The 16,300-nt window shown below is 54.0% G+C and overlaps 2 protein-coding genes across 2 annotated transcripts in view; one reads left to right on the forward strand and one right to left on the reverse strand.

The window, feature by feature from the left end:
- Positions 1-4,954, forward strand: part of LOC102037813 (transmembrane protein 263-like) — a 187,285-nt gene extending 182,331 nt beyond the window's left edge. Inside the window, exon 3 of the mRNA XM_005419550.2 lies at positions 100-4,954. Coding sequence (XP_005419607.1) covers positions 100-386 — 287 coding nt within the window. The 3' untranslated portion in view covers positions 387-4,954. The remainder of the gene's footprint in view (positions 1-99) is intronic.
- A 2,501-nt stretch (positions 4,955-7,455) lies between these two features.
- CHST1 (carbohydrate sulfotransferase 1) lies at positions 7,456-9,433 on the reverse strand. Its single transcript, XM_005419425.1, has one exon. It carries the CDS (start codon positions 9,390-9,392, stop codon positions 8,169-8,171), a length of 1,224 nt encoding a protein of 407 aa, XP_005419482.1. The 5' UTR covers positions 9,393-9,433; the 3' UTR covers positions 7,456-8,168.
- Positions 9,434-16,300: the final 6,867 nt, after the last annotated feature.

The following is a 16,300-nucleotide window of genomic DNA, read 5'->3' on the forward strand; positions in this document are numbered from 1 at the left end:
GTGCCATGTGCCGGGACAACCATCCTCAGCTGGAAAGGGTGCCCAGGGAGGTCTCCAGCATGACCACTTCTGACATTCCCTTTCTCTCTCTCCCCACAGATGCCAGCAAGGACCACCCACAGCAGCAGGCAGGAGTCATCTGGAGAGTGACAGGCGGCCTATTCAGTATCACCCGGGGAGCTGTGGGGGCCACACTGGGAGGAGTTGCCTGGGTGGGCAGCAAGAGTCTGGAGCTCACCAAAACAGCTGTGACCAGTGTCCCTGCTGCCGGCGTTGGACTGGTGAAGGGCAGCGTCTCAGCAGTGACCGGCGGTGTCGGAGCTGTGGGCAGCGCGGTCGCCAGCAAAGTCCCTTTCACTGCAAAGAAGAAAGACAAGGCTGACTAATCCCTGTCACAGCTCTCTTCCAAAAGATCAACCTGCCCATACTGTCCCCTACCCAGCACCTCTTTGAGTTGGAACCAGCCGCTTCAGGGAGGCTCGAGCACCCGAGCAGACTCTGGCTGCAGCCTCCTCAGCACCGCCTGCCTAGCTCAGAGCTCACAGAGCTACTGTCAATGCCTTTCACTCCCATCACCTACTGGGAACCATCTTTACTCTGAGGACTTTAAAGGCGCGGTTGTCTCTGTCTTGTAGTTTCCTTCCTCCCTTCTTGTTCTTGTAAGCATGGAGGGATGGGAGAAGGCATCAGGCTCCATCTGCCTGGAGGTGAAGGGAGTAACAGGGGATGGGGGGAACTATGCCTGGCTTGAAGTGTGGGTTGTGTAGTCAAATTCAGCTTCAGCTGGGAAGACAGCCTCTGAAACACCCTTCCCTCTGGAAGGTGTGTTTGGGAGGTGTGCCTGGCAGAGAACTGCAGAAGTCCCATCGACACAAAGGAGATATACTGTGAAGAGGGGGAAGCCTCCCTCCTGCCCTGCACCTCTTTTCTTTGCAGGGCCCATCCCCACAAGCTGCTCCCAGTCACTTACTCCCCGGCTGAATTGAACCCTTCAGAAAGGGAGCCCTCAAGCTCAGCAGAGCAGCTCTGGGATGATGCCACACCAGAGCATGATACATCCCAGACCATCAACTTCTGCACAGATTTTCTTGGTGAGAGGGAGGAGTATGAAAGCTGCTGTATGTTCCCATTTGAGGAAGGAGCTGACAGTGGCACTTGCCAGGCCTCTGTGATATTGCAGTACAGGCAGTGATGTTCCACAGAGAGACCAGGCCTTTTGTTTGACCCTTGAAGTCCTTCCAGTATCCCACTCTGTAACAAGGGCATTTTGTCTCTTGGCCACACTCACACTCCATAGACATCACTAGTAACCAGGAGCAAGTGTGTTCCCAAATGCCATCCAAATTCTGTTGCAGGGATGGTGGGGAAGCTGAGAGTCTTGCTCTCCTCACGACTCAGCACCCTGGGAGTGGGGGCCTGGGTATGAGTGGGCTGCACCATGTTGGAGAACACTTCCCAAGGGGCTGAGCATGCTCCAACAGCAGTTAGCCTGCACAGGGCACCAGCAACTCCTCTTCTGCACGCTGCTCCTGCGGCCCCAGCCCAGCTCCTCTAAAGGGCCATGTTGCACTAAATAGCCCACCCATAGTCGTAGTGCCACAGAAACCCAGACACCTGCATCCATCTGGGAGTCACAGTCATCTTCAGCCTGGCCTCTGATGCTCAAGGGGCCATGTGGCATTGTACAGACACATACAAATACAAAAGGCATTCACTCACTCCCTCCAAGGTCCCCTGTAATTCTTGGGATGAGGAAAGCCCCAGGCTCCACCATTAACTCTGCTGCTCCTGGCTTTGGCAGGCGATTTGCCTAGGTCTGTAGGTGTTGGATGCATAGGCAAGGGAAGCAGTGCTTGTGCTGTATTTTATAAACATGCATGTGTGTTAGCGTGCGTGTAAGTCCACAGGCATGTCTTCAGCCAGGGAAACAAACCTGTGCCACTGCTGCAGAGGAGTTCACACAGTCATCTTTGGCACTTCCAGCATATAGTTTTTATATAGGGTCCTGGTCAAAAGAAAAATCATGTTTTAGAGGGTGTTTTGCCCTCTGTTGCCCAAGAGCATAGTTTATTGAAACCAAAGGAATGTGAAAAATCCCCTTTCTCCTGTCTGTGCTGTTTGTTTTCTCTCAGCCCTATCTTTTGGACATTGAAGCCAACTTTCTTGATCTTCATTTCCCCTTGGAGGTCGTTGCACTTCCTGACTGCTCTCTTGTGCTTAGGACTTAGACATCAGGGAATATTTAAGTACAACACACACACACCCCCGCCACCATTTTTGCTGAATGTTCTTGAGCTTGTGATGCAGTTTTCATTCTGACCTTTATTAAATCCACATTTCGGGATGTATGTTGCTGTGTCCCCCTGATAATCATGCTGGTGTTAGTCACTCTCCATACCCTTTGCTAGGTAGCCCCTGCTGTTTGCAGTGGTAAGAAGCTGCTGATCTCCAAAGTTTGCTACTCTTGACAGCATGAGAAAGGTTTGACTTATATTTTTGTTTCTGAAGAGGAAGCAGCATTTGGTTGGTGTGTGCATTTCCTCACTTTATGTCCTTTGTTCTGGTGAAGGCCAAGTTGACCCTGACATGCCGGTTTTGTCTCTGGAGACAGCGGCTTCACAGAAAGATCAGGCCTTGATGTGTGCCTGTACTTTGCTGGGATGCTTGTGGCAGTTGTCAAGGCCAGAAGAAGTCCTGTCTGTTCTCCCTTTGTCTCAAACACCCTGCAAAGCTGGAAGGACAGTTTGCACTGCATGGATCTCTGCTCACTGCTCTCCCTGAGCACAACTCATCTCTTATTCCAGATCACAGACTGCCTCTGAAGCGAGCTCTAGCCCCAAAGCTGAAAGCTGCTTGTGTGTAACTAGCTGTGTTGTCACCAACCCCCTGAAAAAGATAGTTTCTGGCCAGTTGGGACAGAAGAGTCTTCTTCCTCAATGTCTCTCCCAGGTCTTGGACAGGAGAAGATAGAATGTAAGAACCTTCAGCAGCCAGCCCTGGGTGGGTGGTGGGAGGCTGATTGTGCTTTTGGCTAAATAGTGTCTCTTGCTGGGGGAGGCAGTACATCCTGCCCAAGCTGTTGTCTGCAGGCCCTGTGTGTACACAGCAGGTGTGGCAAATGGAATAAAGGTGAGTAAGGAAAGCCACTGGGCCCCTGAGGGTTTCCCATCTTTTTGTTTCTTCTCTTCTGTACATCCTTGCAGGAAATAGAGTTAAGCCTATCATTTGTCTGGAACTGCCATTTCCTTGCAGGATGGCCTGGAGAAGAAGAGATGAGCTGGAGAGGAGAACTCACAGCCTAAATCACTGTTCTTACAGCCCAGCTAAAAGGACAGCTCAGGGACCGTGAGTAGCAAGAGATCAAATTAGCAGGCAGGGGTAGAAGATTAAATCTACTCCAAAAACAAGGCCTCACACTGCTAAACAGGCATTCAGGAATAAGTGACTCTCCAGGACTCAAAGGCTTTAAGAAAGTCTGTGCTAGGCCTGCTCAGTTCACCATGGTGACCCAGTCCCAGCCTGTTTTTCTGGGCATTTACAGTGCCAGAGCAGAGGGAAAAAAGGGTCAGTCTTCCCAGGCTAAAAGTAGAAACGCCTTCTGACAGCTTTGGTTGCAGGACAGCAGGATCTGGATTGGATGGGGGATCTGTTGGCTCTTGTGAGATGCCCTCTCTTTCCTCCTCCCCCACTACAGAGACTCCAGCCACTGGTGCAGCCCTTCTCTCACTGCCCATTCATGGTACAAAGGGCAAAAACTGTGTTGTGCATAAATCCCATGGCTACTGGATGGGGTAGCTTGGTACAAAATAGGAGGGGGTGGCATCAGGGTAGAGGGAAGGATTAAAGGGAGTTGATACTCAGAAGATGAGGAGAGAGTGGTGTGACAAGAGGACTTGAGGAGTGAGGGAACAAGAAAATGAGGACCATGGAAAGAATTTGTTTCTTAGGACAGGCTTTGAATCAGAAGATGAGTGCAATGGGGTTTGTCCTAGGGAAGAGCACAGAAATGGGAGTGAATCAGTGTGGGTTTTGGTGTGTGGTGGTGGCACATACCTGGCTTGTGCCCTGCTTCCATAGTAATGATGATTGCTAGCAGTTTCCATTTAGATAGATCAGTGGATGGTTGAAGCATCAGATCAGCTCCCTTCTTATCACCCACCCTTGCCAAATCTCCCCCACGCTTTTGTCATGGTCTCCCCATGATGGGGTTGGGTCTCCCCCATGGTGGAGGTGGGATGTGGCTGTGTTTGCAGCCCTGTGTCCCACCTTGCCTTGCTGTTCCCTGTGCCTGACAAACATGTCCTGGCTGAAAGGAAACTCACAGGTGCATTCTCTTCTCCCTTTTCCCTGACCTTAGTCTGATTATCCTTTACTTTTTTATCCCTCCCTTAGCTTTCGGTCTTGCCCGTGGATAGAGCTCCCCAAAGCTTTTTGGTGAGACCTTCATTAAACATCCACACTCTCAGTGTCTGGGAGGGCAGAGATTGATTGCCCCTGCAGCTCCCCTGGCTGGGAGAGAAGTGCACGTCTTCCACCCCTCTCTGTCCCCTTGTGTTTTGTGTGTGGAAAATCTTAACCCGCTTCTTTTTCTCTGGGTTCCCTTGTTGGCTCTTATCCCTGTGGGTGGGTCATTTCCATGTCTCCATTGCAGAGTCATCCTTGTAAAAACAACAGCATGAGTGGGATTATGGAGATGGTTAGAGAGAGCCACAGAGCCAGGGCCCAACTCTGCTTCTGTAGGAGCTGAGGAGGCCTTTGGCAACTCAAAACTGTGGCCACGCGGTCCTGTGCACAGTGCTGGGCTCCAGAGAACACTTTTGTTCTTTATCATTTCATTGTCTGTAATTGGTTTCCTACTGAATTTGTTTGCTTGGTTTGTTTTGCAGTGTGTTTCTGGGAATATTCTGCATCTCTGTATTTTAATTACAGTAAAATTTGAGGATAAAAACCGTGATTATGCTGGCTCTTGTTCCTAGTGGGGGGAAATGAGGAGAGGAAGCACAATTGAAGGAAGATGTTAGAGATTCCTTGGGAAATTAGATCTCTCCCCTAAGGGCTCTAGATGAGGCACCAAGCAAGGCAGAATCTCCATCCCTGCTTAAACTAGGACATAGCTTTCAAGTGTGGTTCAAAAGCCATTTTGCTGCAGGCGCCTTTCCTGATTGGAATGGTAAGAACAGTTTGGATAAGGCTTCTAAACTCAATTTTTTGTGTTGGTTTAAAGACCAATGTATGAGAGGGCTTTCAGGCTGGGGACAGATGGCCTAGCCCTGGAAGTGGGATCTCAGCAGCTGAAGATGGGAAATTTTGCCTCTACAGCCCCTGTTCCTTCAGGCAGGTTTGCATAGCCACTTTTCCCAGCTGAGGAAGCAAATTCTGCTCACAGCAGCCTGCTCTTTCTGTAGGAGATGGTGGTTTGACATCCCTCCCCAGGGCTGCAGCGAGCCCCCATGGAGCAGCCTGACCCTCTGCTGGCTGGCTGGCAGTGTTGGTGCTGGGGGGCACAGCCACCAACTCCAGGCACCTCCTCTGCTCCCCGGGCACTTAACCCAGGGCAGAGCCACGCAGTGCTCCCTGGAATGCACAGCCCTCAGGGAAGATTGCAGGCCAGTGGCCAGGCAGTGCTGGATCAGCCACAAGACAGGGTGTCCCTTTTACTGGGTCGAGGCCAGGAGCCAACAGCTCAGCATTTGTTAAGTGCTGACAAAAGGATTAATTTAGTAACTAATAACAGGGCAATCAAGCCATTTATTTGGTTGGCATTTTGCTGCCAGCTGCTTGGGAAGAGCAGCACATAGTGCACCAGTAAGGCTGTCTGCAGCCACCTCTGCCACCTGCCCCGTTCCTCCGTCCTCGCTTGCAGACTCAGCCAGGCAGCGTGGCTTGGGAGGCACCAAGCTGGTGGCAGGAGCAGGTTTGGCAATGACAGGTGGGTGAAGACACCTGGGGTTGCGGTCTCTTCCAGGGGCTCCCCTATGCCCACTGTGGGGAGGGAGATGAGGAAAGTGCCCATCCCACAGCAAGTGCACGCCATGCCCCCTCCCAGAGCTGGAACCATCCATGTAGCCTTGCAGACAGCACAGATGAAGTACAGGTGCTGGAGCCATGAGCCCTGAGAAACTCTCAGGTACTTCACAGCTTCTCACCTTTCCTGCAGCCCAGCTGGTTTGCCACATTAAGCCAAGTCGCAAAACACCACTAACAAGCTGCTCCTGCAGAGGTCTTTTAGGAGTGAAAGGATGTGAAAGGGTGAAAGGACAGCTTTGTCCTGTCTCACTCAGGTAGTGTGTCCCATCCCCCTGTGTGCAACTGCAGCACCCAGGACAGAGTGGGTAAAAGCTGGTGGGCAGCAGAGCTCAGAAGAGACCTTTGGAGAGAAGACCTGCCCAGGTGGGTGGTCTGTGGGTGGCTGAGACACCTCTGCACCAGGAGCAGGCCCAAAGCTGGGAGTGTGCATCTGTGAGTAGATGTCACAAGTTGTGGTCTCATCTCTCTGTGGGTCACTGCCCTGCCTGGCTCCAGGAGCAACTGGAAAACTGCTGGGCCACTGTTGTCCTCTGTACCCAGGGGACTGGCCCCAGTGGCTTCCCATCTGCAGCTGTTTGTGGTCTGCAGGACATGTCTCAAGGGCTCGACTGTTGGAACTGTGCCAGCTGGGTTGGAGGAGCTGGCCAGCTGTTTCATCAGACAGGGATCAAGTAGACCAGCAATGTCTTATGTAAGGCTTTCAATGTTCCTGCCTTGCATGCCTGGCTCCCCCATTCAGCAGCTTTCTGACCTGCCTGTCATGGCTGTAGCTGGCATGTAGCTGCCAGATAAATGTGGCCATATCAGACCTCCAAACTCAACCAGCCTAGAAAATGGTCATATTTATGTGGCAGATGCGTGCCAGCTACAGCCGTGACACCTGCCCAGCCCACAGGCCCAGGTGTCTTGCAGGCAGCAGGCAGCTCATGAAGGAATAATTGTGTATTTCCAGGATCATCTTGTTAGTTCATTTTCATTCTGACAGTTCATGACCTGCACCACAGCACCTTCCCTGTCATCCAGGGCAGGCTGTGCCTGGCATCAGCACTGTCAGACATGGTGGGGGGCAGCCTGACGGGAATGGGTTCACTGTGCTGGTGCCATTAGTACTCTGGAGTCAGGCACTCCAGCAAGTCTCATGCCCCCATGCAAACCAATAAGTTTTCAGGTCAGTAAATAACCATGGGTTCTTGCTTTTGGCTTAACTGCTTGCATTTTGACACACTTCAGATGCAAACATGCACACACCTGGAGTCGGCTGCAGCTCCCTGCCCCCCTGGGGGCTGTGGTGTCTCCTCCCCCAGCCTTGTCCTACCCGCTCCCGGCCTCGCTCCCGGCCTCGCAGGAGTCGGACGAACCATGAGATGCTGATGTTTGCCTGGTGGTGCATCCACCCCTGTATACTGTATACTTGCTGAGGTCTTTCAGTTGAAGTTCACCCCCAGGTCAGTTTTATTGCACTTTTATTTACAGAAAACACAGAAATAAAGCATTAAATGTGTTGGGCTTTTACCAAATGACCCAATTGCTTTTTTCCCTTTTTTTTTCTTTTTTTTTTTTAGTGGGTTTTTGGCACAAGGAAATATCACAGGTGTTACCAAACAACCATGTAGGAGCAGCTGACCAACTGCACAGCCCAATAACAGGACTCAAACAGACAGACGTGTCGCACTGAGATCAAAAATGAGGAGGTTGTTCCACTTTCATCTTCCAGTCTAACGTGTTCACTGGGGGCAGGGGAAGTTATTCTGGAGGGGATGACACCTTTCATAAATTATATTTATATTTACCTCTTACATTGTAAAAGTAAACAGTGCAAAAGTACAGTACCCCAGACACCCTTCGGTTTGGAAAGCTTGAAGGTTGCTTTATACATTTTGTGTGTTTTGTAAACATTGTTACCCATCCAGAGTTCTAGCTCTTGATTGGAGAGACCCAACTCCTCCCGGCATCCAAAATGTATTGAGGGGCAGCCGTCACTTCCCCTAGACTCGGCCTTTGAGATTCCCGCTCAAGGTTTAGTGCAAATTTTGGAGAGAAAAAGACAAGAGAGAGAAAGAGGGGGAAACAAAAGGAAAGAAAATAAAATAAGGCATCAGTTAGAAACAGTACGCATCAAAACCAGGCCCATTGGGGCTGCCTTAGGAGAAGGGCAGGAAGTCTCTCTCTTCCACCAGGCTGATGGAGAGGTTCTTTAGCTCTTCCTCAGAGCCAGCAGTTTTGTAGCCAAGCTGTGCCAGCACCTGTTGGCAGGCGTGCTGGGTGAACGCCACAATCTCGTAGGACAGACGGAAGCGCCACTTCTCTGCTGTCGCCGCCGAGTTGCGCACCGTCCCGTACTTGTGTTTGGAGGAGGACCTGTCTCCTCGGGTGTTGTTCTGTATCCAGCGCTCAACGTTGCTGTCCATGGGGATGCCCAGGAAATCATAGATCTCCTCAGTCTTTTTCATGGGGTTCCTGGCCAGGTCTTCGTACCGCACCAGCATGTACTTGCCCTTGAGCCATGGTGGCCGGTTGAGGCCGGTGGACACAGAGTTCCAGAAGTCCTCACACACTGTGGTGAGCTGGGTCACGTCCAGGTTGTATGGCTTCCTGCCAGTGCCGTCCCAGATCCTCCACAGCCTGTAGGTGTCTCGGAAGGTCTCACTCCGGGATGCCAGGATCCCCCGGGGGTCCCTCACCAGCTGAATGACCTTCAGGTTCAGCCGCGGGTCCTCCACCAGGGCCCGGAGGTCACTGACCTCTGGCACCCGTACGGTTTTGATGGCCACGTGGCCATGCTCTCTGCAGGACTCAGTGGCCAGCGTCAGGTTCAAGGTCCCACACTTCTTCACGCAGTCTCCTTCCTCCAAGTGGAGATCCACAGCTCCCAGGGACTCACATACAGGTGGTGAGCACAGGGCCTTGCTGGCTCCCCTGCGGAAGAGGCGGTCGGTGGTGTGGTTGACAGGCTGGGGCTTGATGTAGTTCTCCAGGAAGTAGAGGTCGCAGTGCATGACCCGCCTGTCTGTTGTACTCTTGCTCTGGGTCAGCTTTGGGATCAGGGTGTACTGGACGTGGTAGAGGGGCTCAAATAAATAGAAGACATCGAAGTGCTGGTTGAACAGCTGCCCAACAAATGAGGAGCCACTGCGGGTGGTGGCAAGGATGAGAACATGAGTCTTCCTGGAGAGGTTGTACGGGAAAGTGGGATTCTCATCACACAGCCTGTCAGCCACATCAGTGTCCTGGGTCAGGCTGCAGTTCACAGGATTAGGGATGGGACAGCTGTGGAAGGACTTGGCAGTGAAGGTCCGGATTGCTGTGTACTGGATTGCAATGGATGCCAAGGCTAGGAGGAGTACAGCCTTCCAGGAACATTGCATGGCTGGTCACCTTCATGGAGCTTCTTCACAGGTTGTCTTGGTGTCTGCAACCCAACAGAGAATTCACAGGTTGAGCATGGACTGCCAAGTATCCAACTGATGCAGGTACCAACAAATGCCCTCCTAATGTACGTCCATCAGTCATAACCATGTGAATCCCAGTCACACACTGCTGAGCCCCATTTCAGACAAGAAAAATAACAGGCAGAGGCTGGCAAGCCTGGAGAAACATGTCCAGCCAGGACTTCAGCCCTGTTCCTTCCTGGCTGTGGGTGTACATAAATCTTGTGGGCCCTAGCTCACCCCATGCACTGCAGCCCAGGCAGGGGGATGTTAGAACCTGGCGGTGACACTGTCTCCATCCAGCTGCTGCAAACTGTCTTCCCCAGCTGCCTTGTGAGTCACTTGTCACCGGAACCCCAGTGCAGGAGCTGTGGCAGGGAAAGGTCAGGGGATGGTGCTATCTTGTCTCCATCCATTCTATCCAGTTGTCAGGATAAGGCATGGCCCATCCAGGCCAGCAACCTCCTGCCTGGGAGAATGGCAATGTCTCTCCTGGAGCTGAAAACCTCTTCGCACAGAGGTCCAACAGCCAGCTTGGTCTGTCAGCCTCTGAGGACGAGTGCAGCCAGAGCCGTGCCCTCAGCAATGAGCTCATGGGGCTGGTAAGATCCTGCTCCACTCTGAGATTCAGGGCTCTCCTGTTCTGAGCACCAGAGGGGAAAAACAATACTACAAAGGAGGAAGCATGCAAAACTGCATCTCTTCCATACTCTATTGCCAACCAGGGCAGTAGCCCTTGGCACCAGGGATGGGTGCAAGGAAGAGTGGGGCTGTAGTTGCAAAGAACAACCTCAGTGCTGCTAGGCCTGCCTTGCTGCTGCCCACACAGGCAAGGGTAGGGGAAACTGAGCAGGACCATTGGATGGGATGCTCAGGGACCATGACGAGGGGGGAGGACCTGTCATGCCTGGGGGTCTGCCACATTGCTGGGAGGGGATGTAACTGTGGTGGTGCTTCAGTATTCCCCCTGTTCACTAACCAAATAATGTTCATGGACTGCCTGCTGCTCTCCAAAGCAGACATTTCACATCCACATACTATTGCCACCGCGGGATCGGGGTGGGGCTGGGAGATGGAACATAGAGGATGCATCCCAAAAACTCCAAACAAGCTAAAACACCTGTGTGTGGGAGACACACCAGTAAAAGCAATGGTTTTAAAACTCCCCTGCACCCATCTTCCCTTGCCCATCTTCCTTCCATGTCTCTCCTCCCACAGTGTGGTACATTCACCTGCCCATCCTTCTCTGGCAAACCAAGGGGACAAGACCCAAGTATCTCTGCTCCTCACCCAGCAGAGCCCACTGTATCATCACTGCCATTGCTTCCTCTTGCCTGCTCTCTGTGGGTCCCCAGGGAGAACAACATGCTGGCCCCAAGCTCATGGTGAATGCCCTGCTCAGCCCCAGCACCAGGTCACTGTGGGTGGGACTGTCAGAGCCAGTGCTGCTGCTGCTTGTACAAGATCTCTGAGGGAGACCAGTGGGCCAGCGATGGATTTCAGCATGTGAGGGCTGTTCTAGCCCAGAGCACACTGAAATCCCTGATGGGCTTCGGACAGTGCAATGTTCCTGGTGTATGGTCCCTGCAGAGCCCATAGCAGCTGCCACGGTGTGTTGTTCCCATGTCCTCAATATGTTCTACGCCCCAGAGAGACCCTGTCAGCCAGCAAGTGACACCAGGAGGGCAGCTCAGACCTGCAGGTGAGTAAAAAAGCCTTGCTTGTTAAAATTAATATTTTTATTGTTTACTGATTGTCCCAGCTGATTTGTGGAGGCAGGGAGCTTTAGGAACTATCAACTCCAGAGATCTCTCACTAGGAGCAGGGGCTCAGAGCAGGACCCCAAGACAGGGGGGCTGGCACAGCTGTTGCATGCAGCTGCCCACCAGCACTCCCTGTGTCTGTGCACTAAGAGCTGTGCTTTAGACCCAAAATGATGCTCTGAATACAGGTTGCTTTCACCTGGACTGCTGCCGGCCAAGGCTTGTGGCACATGGCTGGAGGAACGAAGTCAGAGATGCTTGGCTATTGATGCTGCTGGATTTGGGTTACCCACCCTGCAAAGGGGAAACTCTGCCCCAGTGTCCACATGGGATATTCTAGCCCTTGGATAAAGTGTTTTTCCAGGTCTGGTAAGGCAGAACAGGATGGGAGAGTCCCTGCTGGCATCTCATGGCCCAAGTGTCTTCTGCATGCTGCCTAGGTGGAAGCTGTAGGGGGAATGCTTTCCTGCTCTCTAGTGATGGCCAACCACACTGCATCCCTCACACACAACCTCAACTCCTACTCTTTGCTTCATTGCTGATGGATGCTGGAGCAGATGAGACTCAGATTGTCCTGGTTATAGCAGAAACCTGCTACTGGCTCCCCAAAAAAGGCAAACCAGAGACCAGATGCCTTCTTGGTCCCAATTCTCACCAGATCACTCACTGGCTGTGAGCATTTCAGGTTCTCCACCCACACTGACCCATTCCCCTTTGCAATGTCCCAAGTGGCAGAGGGGAAAAAATGGGGCATTGATTCACTTTCTTGACTGAGCAAGTGCTAAAGCCCAGCCCAGCTTCAGCCTTTGCTGCCCCTTGATATGTGCCCTGCCCATCTGCTGAGCTGCAACCAGGGAGGGGAAGGTTTTGGGAGAAGGCTTCCCTCCCTGATGTCTCATCTGTGGCCTTTAAAGCCAGCCAGAGCCTCTTCTCACCTCCCAGCTGGCTCTTCTGCCTCCTCCCATCACTGCCTGTCCCTGAGGGGCTGCAGTTCCTGCTCAGTCCTGCCCTGGGCTCCAGGGACACTGGCCACTGGCAGCTGGGTGCTCTGGAGGAGCTCCCAGGGCAGCAAATGCACATGGCACCTGGGAGCTGCCAGGACAACTGAGGATCACTTTTACTCCCACTGCCCCTTGTTCATCTGTCAGACAGAGCCGGGCTGCTTGGAACACCTGCCAAGGTGGAGCTGTGCTGGGCTCCATGTGGCTCGGAGGGGCTGGCTGAGCAATGGCTGCAGCCACCATGCCCCAGGAGGATGTGTCCTGCACACAGGCACAGCAGGACAGCTGCTTGCACTCCCACTCCCACCCTGAGGAACCTTGTTCTTAAACTGGCCTGATAGCCAGGGCTGGCAGTTCAGACAGCAGCTGAGAGAGGGCCATGCCCACGTGGAGCTGCATCTGAGAGTCCTGCGTGAGGCATGGATCATGTTGGCTCCTCAGCCCCAGACCATGGGAGTCATCGGATACGCTGGCCTCCTAGATGGTTCTGTGCTAGAAGTGATCTCAGTCAAAATCACCCTCTGCTCTGTCTCCAGCTCAGCTCCACCAAAGATGATGAGCAAATGCAGCCCAAGGGGGGGGAGTCGAGTTCAGTGTGTCCCTCCAGGCAGTTGGGACTATGAGATGGAGCATGGGGTGGGGGTACATCACTCACACATTCCAGCCCCTGGCACTGCTGGTACTGCAAGGGGCCTGCCAGAAGGCACATGGGTTCTTTTGGGACGATGCTGGGGCCACCACTGCCCCTTTCCCAACCCTAGCCCCCTTGTGGTCACAGCATGACAGACGGCACTCTGCTGCCTTGCCTGCATTTCTGTGCAGCTGCCTGCAGTCGCACTGGGACTAGGCTGTCCGCAAGGGATACACAGCATCCGGCAACCGGCTCTAAGTGCAGCAGGAGGCCAGCCAGGGCCTGGCACAGGGACAGCAGCATTGTCTCTGTGAAGAGGAAGGTGCTGAGCCTTTCCTCTCCCCTGCCCCACTTCCCGCAGCCTTGAGCCTAGAGGAAGGGAAAGGATGGGCGCAGGCAGCGGAACCTCCCCCACCCTGTGCACCTGCCAACGGCAGCGGATGCGTAATCACCTGCCTTCCTCTTCCTCCTCCTCCTCCTCTGCTGACTCCCAGCACTGCTCTGAGGGAGATGAGCAGGCAAGAAGCCAGCAAGACAGCCCCGGAGTGCCGGGGAGATCGGAGGTGATGAATTAAGCTGAATGGCATCTGTGAGTCACCGGTGCGGGGAGCAGTGAATGCGGCCAGCCAGCCATGGCCATCGTGCAGCAGGCACCGAGGGCTCCTCTTCTGGGCATGGTCTCCCTAGGTTTGATGGGAATTACCTGCTTTTGGAGCCATGCAGCCAGGCTGTGGCACTGAAGGCTGCCCTGGCAGCTGAGTTCAGGCACTGCCAGGCAGGCTGGAGTCCGTGGGGAAGTTGCAGGGGTCAGTACGACTCACAGGTCTGCTCCGCTCCAAAAGCAGCTAGGTGTAAATGCAGGGCAGCGCCTCACAGCACTGTGGCACTCTCATCCTCGTGGGGCACTCCCACAGCATCTCCACATGGGCAGTTGCCTTGACTCCTGCCCCAAGCCTTCCCTGCAGTTCCCTTGCTCCCCAGAGTTGGCCGTGTTCAGGCAACTCAGGGGTGATGGCAGCTTTAGGCAGGAGCCCTTGCAGTTACTGCTACTGCTGTTCTGAAGGCTCTCTTGCAGGGCAGTCAAAAATAACTGCTCTTTTTGGTTGCCTTCCAGGCTGTCCCCCTCTCTCAACAGCTCCCCAGAAGCTGTACCCTCAGCCTGGCTGGGCTCATCCCGAGCTCCCTTTCCACTGTCAGGGAAACCTCTCTGCTTCCCCATGGCAGGAAGCAAGGGAAAAGGGAGCTGAAGAAGGTGTGAAGGTCTGTGCAACAGAGGTGCGTGCTCCAGCCTGTGTAAAAGCCCTGGCACACTGGAGGAGCGCCTGAGCCTTGCCAGTTCTTCCCGCAGGCCTGCCTGGTGCCAGTCCAGCTACCGGCACCCTCTACCCCCAAAACCGATTCCCGCCAGCAAGGCTGTTTCCATGGAAACGGCAGAGTGACTCAGGACTTTGGGACCAGCTGGAAAACACAACTGTGAGCAGTGATCGCCTGAGAAGCACCGGGCCGGGGTCTCAGTGCCAGGGAGAGGGGTGGATGGCTGCGGGAGTGGGCAGGGCTGCCTGCCCGCACACTGGGCACAGGCACGCTGGCACAGAGGAGCACACCCTGCACAAGGCCGTGGGTTGTAAGGCAAAACCCCTCTCCTGACACAAGTGAGACTGCAGCAGGCTCACCAGGGGACACCTCCCAAAATGTGACTCATGGCAGACAACCCCTCTTCCCCCTTTCCCTTCACCCACCCAGAGATTCATGCATGCGTAGTCACCCAGAGAATTCATAGCACCAACTTCAGCACCTGCTCAGCCCTGCACCTGCACCTCTGTCCCCTGCCCAGCATGTAACACCCCTGCATGCCGTGCCCAGAGCAGTACGGCTTGTTGAGGGCTGCTGGAGGGGACAAGTGGCAGCCAGCACCCTGCAGTGCCCCCCTGCCCAGCCAGCAGCTCCCTCCTGCAGCCCCACTCCTCCCCACCTCACCACCCAGGCACAAAAGTTAAGTCACAGCTTTGCAAAACAACTCTCAGCCAGTGACCCACTGGCAAAGGCCCTAACACATGCCAGCGTTCTCCCACTGAGCAAAGAGTTTATCCTGTACAACAACGTTGTGGCCACTGAGGCAGGGCAGACAGGCTTCTGGTGGGGTGCAAGCGCCCATCTGGTCGCATTGGCTTAGTCATGCTGTTGGCTCTGCAAAGGCTGGCGGGCACCAAACACGCCTGTGGGCCACCCAGCCTGGGCTGCACCTCACCACTCCCCAGAGGAAAGAGAGACCACTGAGAAAAAGCAGCACAGAGCTATCCCCGATCCCCTGCTTGACTCTGGGCACCACCACAGACACGTGAGCAGGGCTGGTCTGTGCCCCCAAGCCTCCCCCTCAGCAAGCCCCACCAACATAAGATCCTGACGTGGTGGAAATGAATTCTCAGCCTTGCCTCCTCTTCAGCCGTACAGGATTAGAGCTTCCCTACAGTCACAGCTCCAAATGCCAGCTGGGACTTGTGTCTGCTATCTTCCTTGGGTGCCTCACCGTGTGCCAAGCAGAGGTGCTTTGTGCCCCCAGACTCATTCTGCTCTTGCATTCATCACCTCCTGGAGCACTTTTCTTACGATAAGGCACAGGACTCCTGCGCTCAAAGCCATCCTGTCATGTCCCCTGTTCCCCTACCTCTGTTCTTTCCCTCTGCATTTCAGAGGGACCGACTGATCCATTAACACCAGAAGATTACTGCCCACTTTGACCAGCACTTAAACAGTGCAGGACTTTCAACAGGGAATCAGTCTCTTTCCTACTGGCACACAGCATACACATTTTCAGTTAATTAATCACTATCAAGTAATGCCAATCCACCCCAGCCGGTCCCAGAGTTTTCTTATCACAACATCCACCTGTGCCTGTTTATCCCTCATCCGCTGAACTGCATATGCCTCTTCTCGACGATGCAAACGCCTCGGTAAACCAAATAGAGGGGGTTTTGTGCTCTCCACCTTCCCCTGAGCCATCCACCAGCCTGCTGGTGCCTGCTCACGCCCAGAGCACTCCCTGGCAGGAGCTGGGAAGGCTCTTTTGGGATGAACGCGTTCATTCACCGCCTCAAAACACTCTCTTTGCAACGTCCCTAACCTACAGCCGCGTCAAGAGCCCAAATCTCGAACCGCACAGCTTTCCCGTAGGATTGCTCCATGCTATGGCGTGCTTGCACCCCGCTCTGCGAGGTCTCCTCGTCAGCCTGCGCCCTCACGGCAGGTTTCTCAGACCGCCTGGAGGTCTGACAGCAAACGCCGGGGCATTTGCTCCGCCGGCTGGCGCGGCTACGCGGCCGGGCAGGGCATCTGGCCTCCCTGTGCCACCGGGGACTTACTTGCTCCAGGCGCAGCTCCTCGCCCAGCAGCAGCCCAAGTTTCGGGGCAGCTCGTTCCCCCGGGGGGTCTGGGGCCAGGGCTGCTGTGCCC

Source organism: Geospiza fortis, unplaced genomic scaffold (assembly GCF_000277835.1).
Source record: "Geospiza fortis unplaced genomic scaffold, GeoFor_1.0 scaffold66, whole genome shotgun sequence".
NCBI lineage: Eukaryota > Metazoa > Chordata > Aves > Passeriformes > Thraupidae > Geospiza > Geospiza fortis.

What these genes read in the sequence shown, in the direction of transcription:
- CHST1 (XM_005419425.1), bottom strand. Translation starts at nt 9,392, where the DNA reads ATGCAATGTTCCTGGAAGGCTGTACTCCTCCTAGCCTTGGCATCCATT.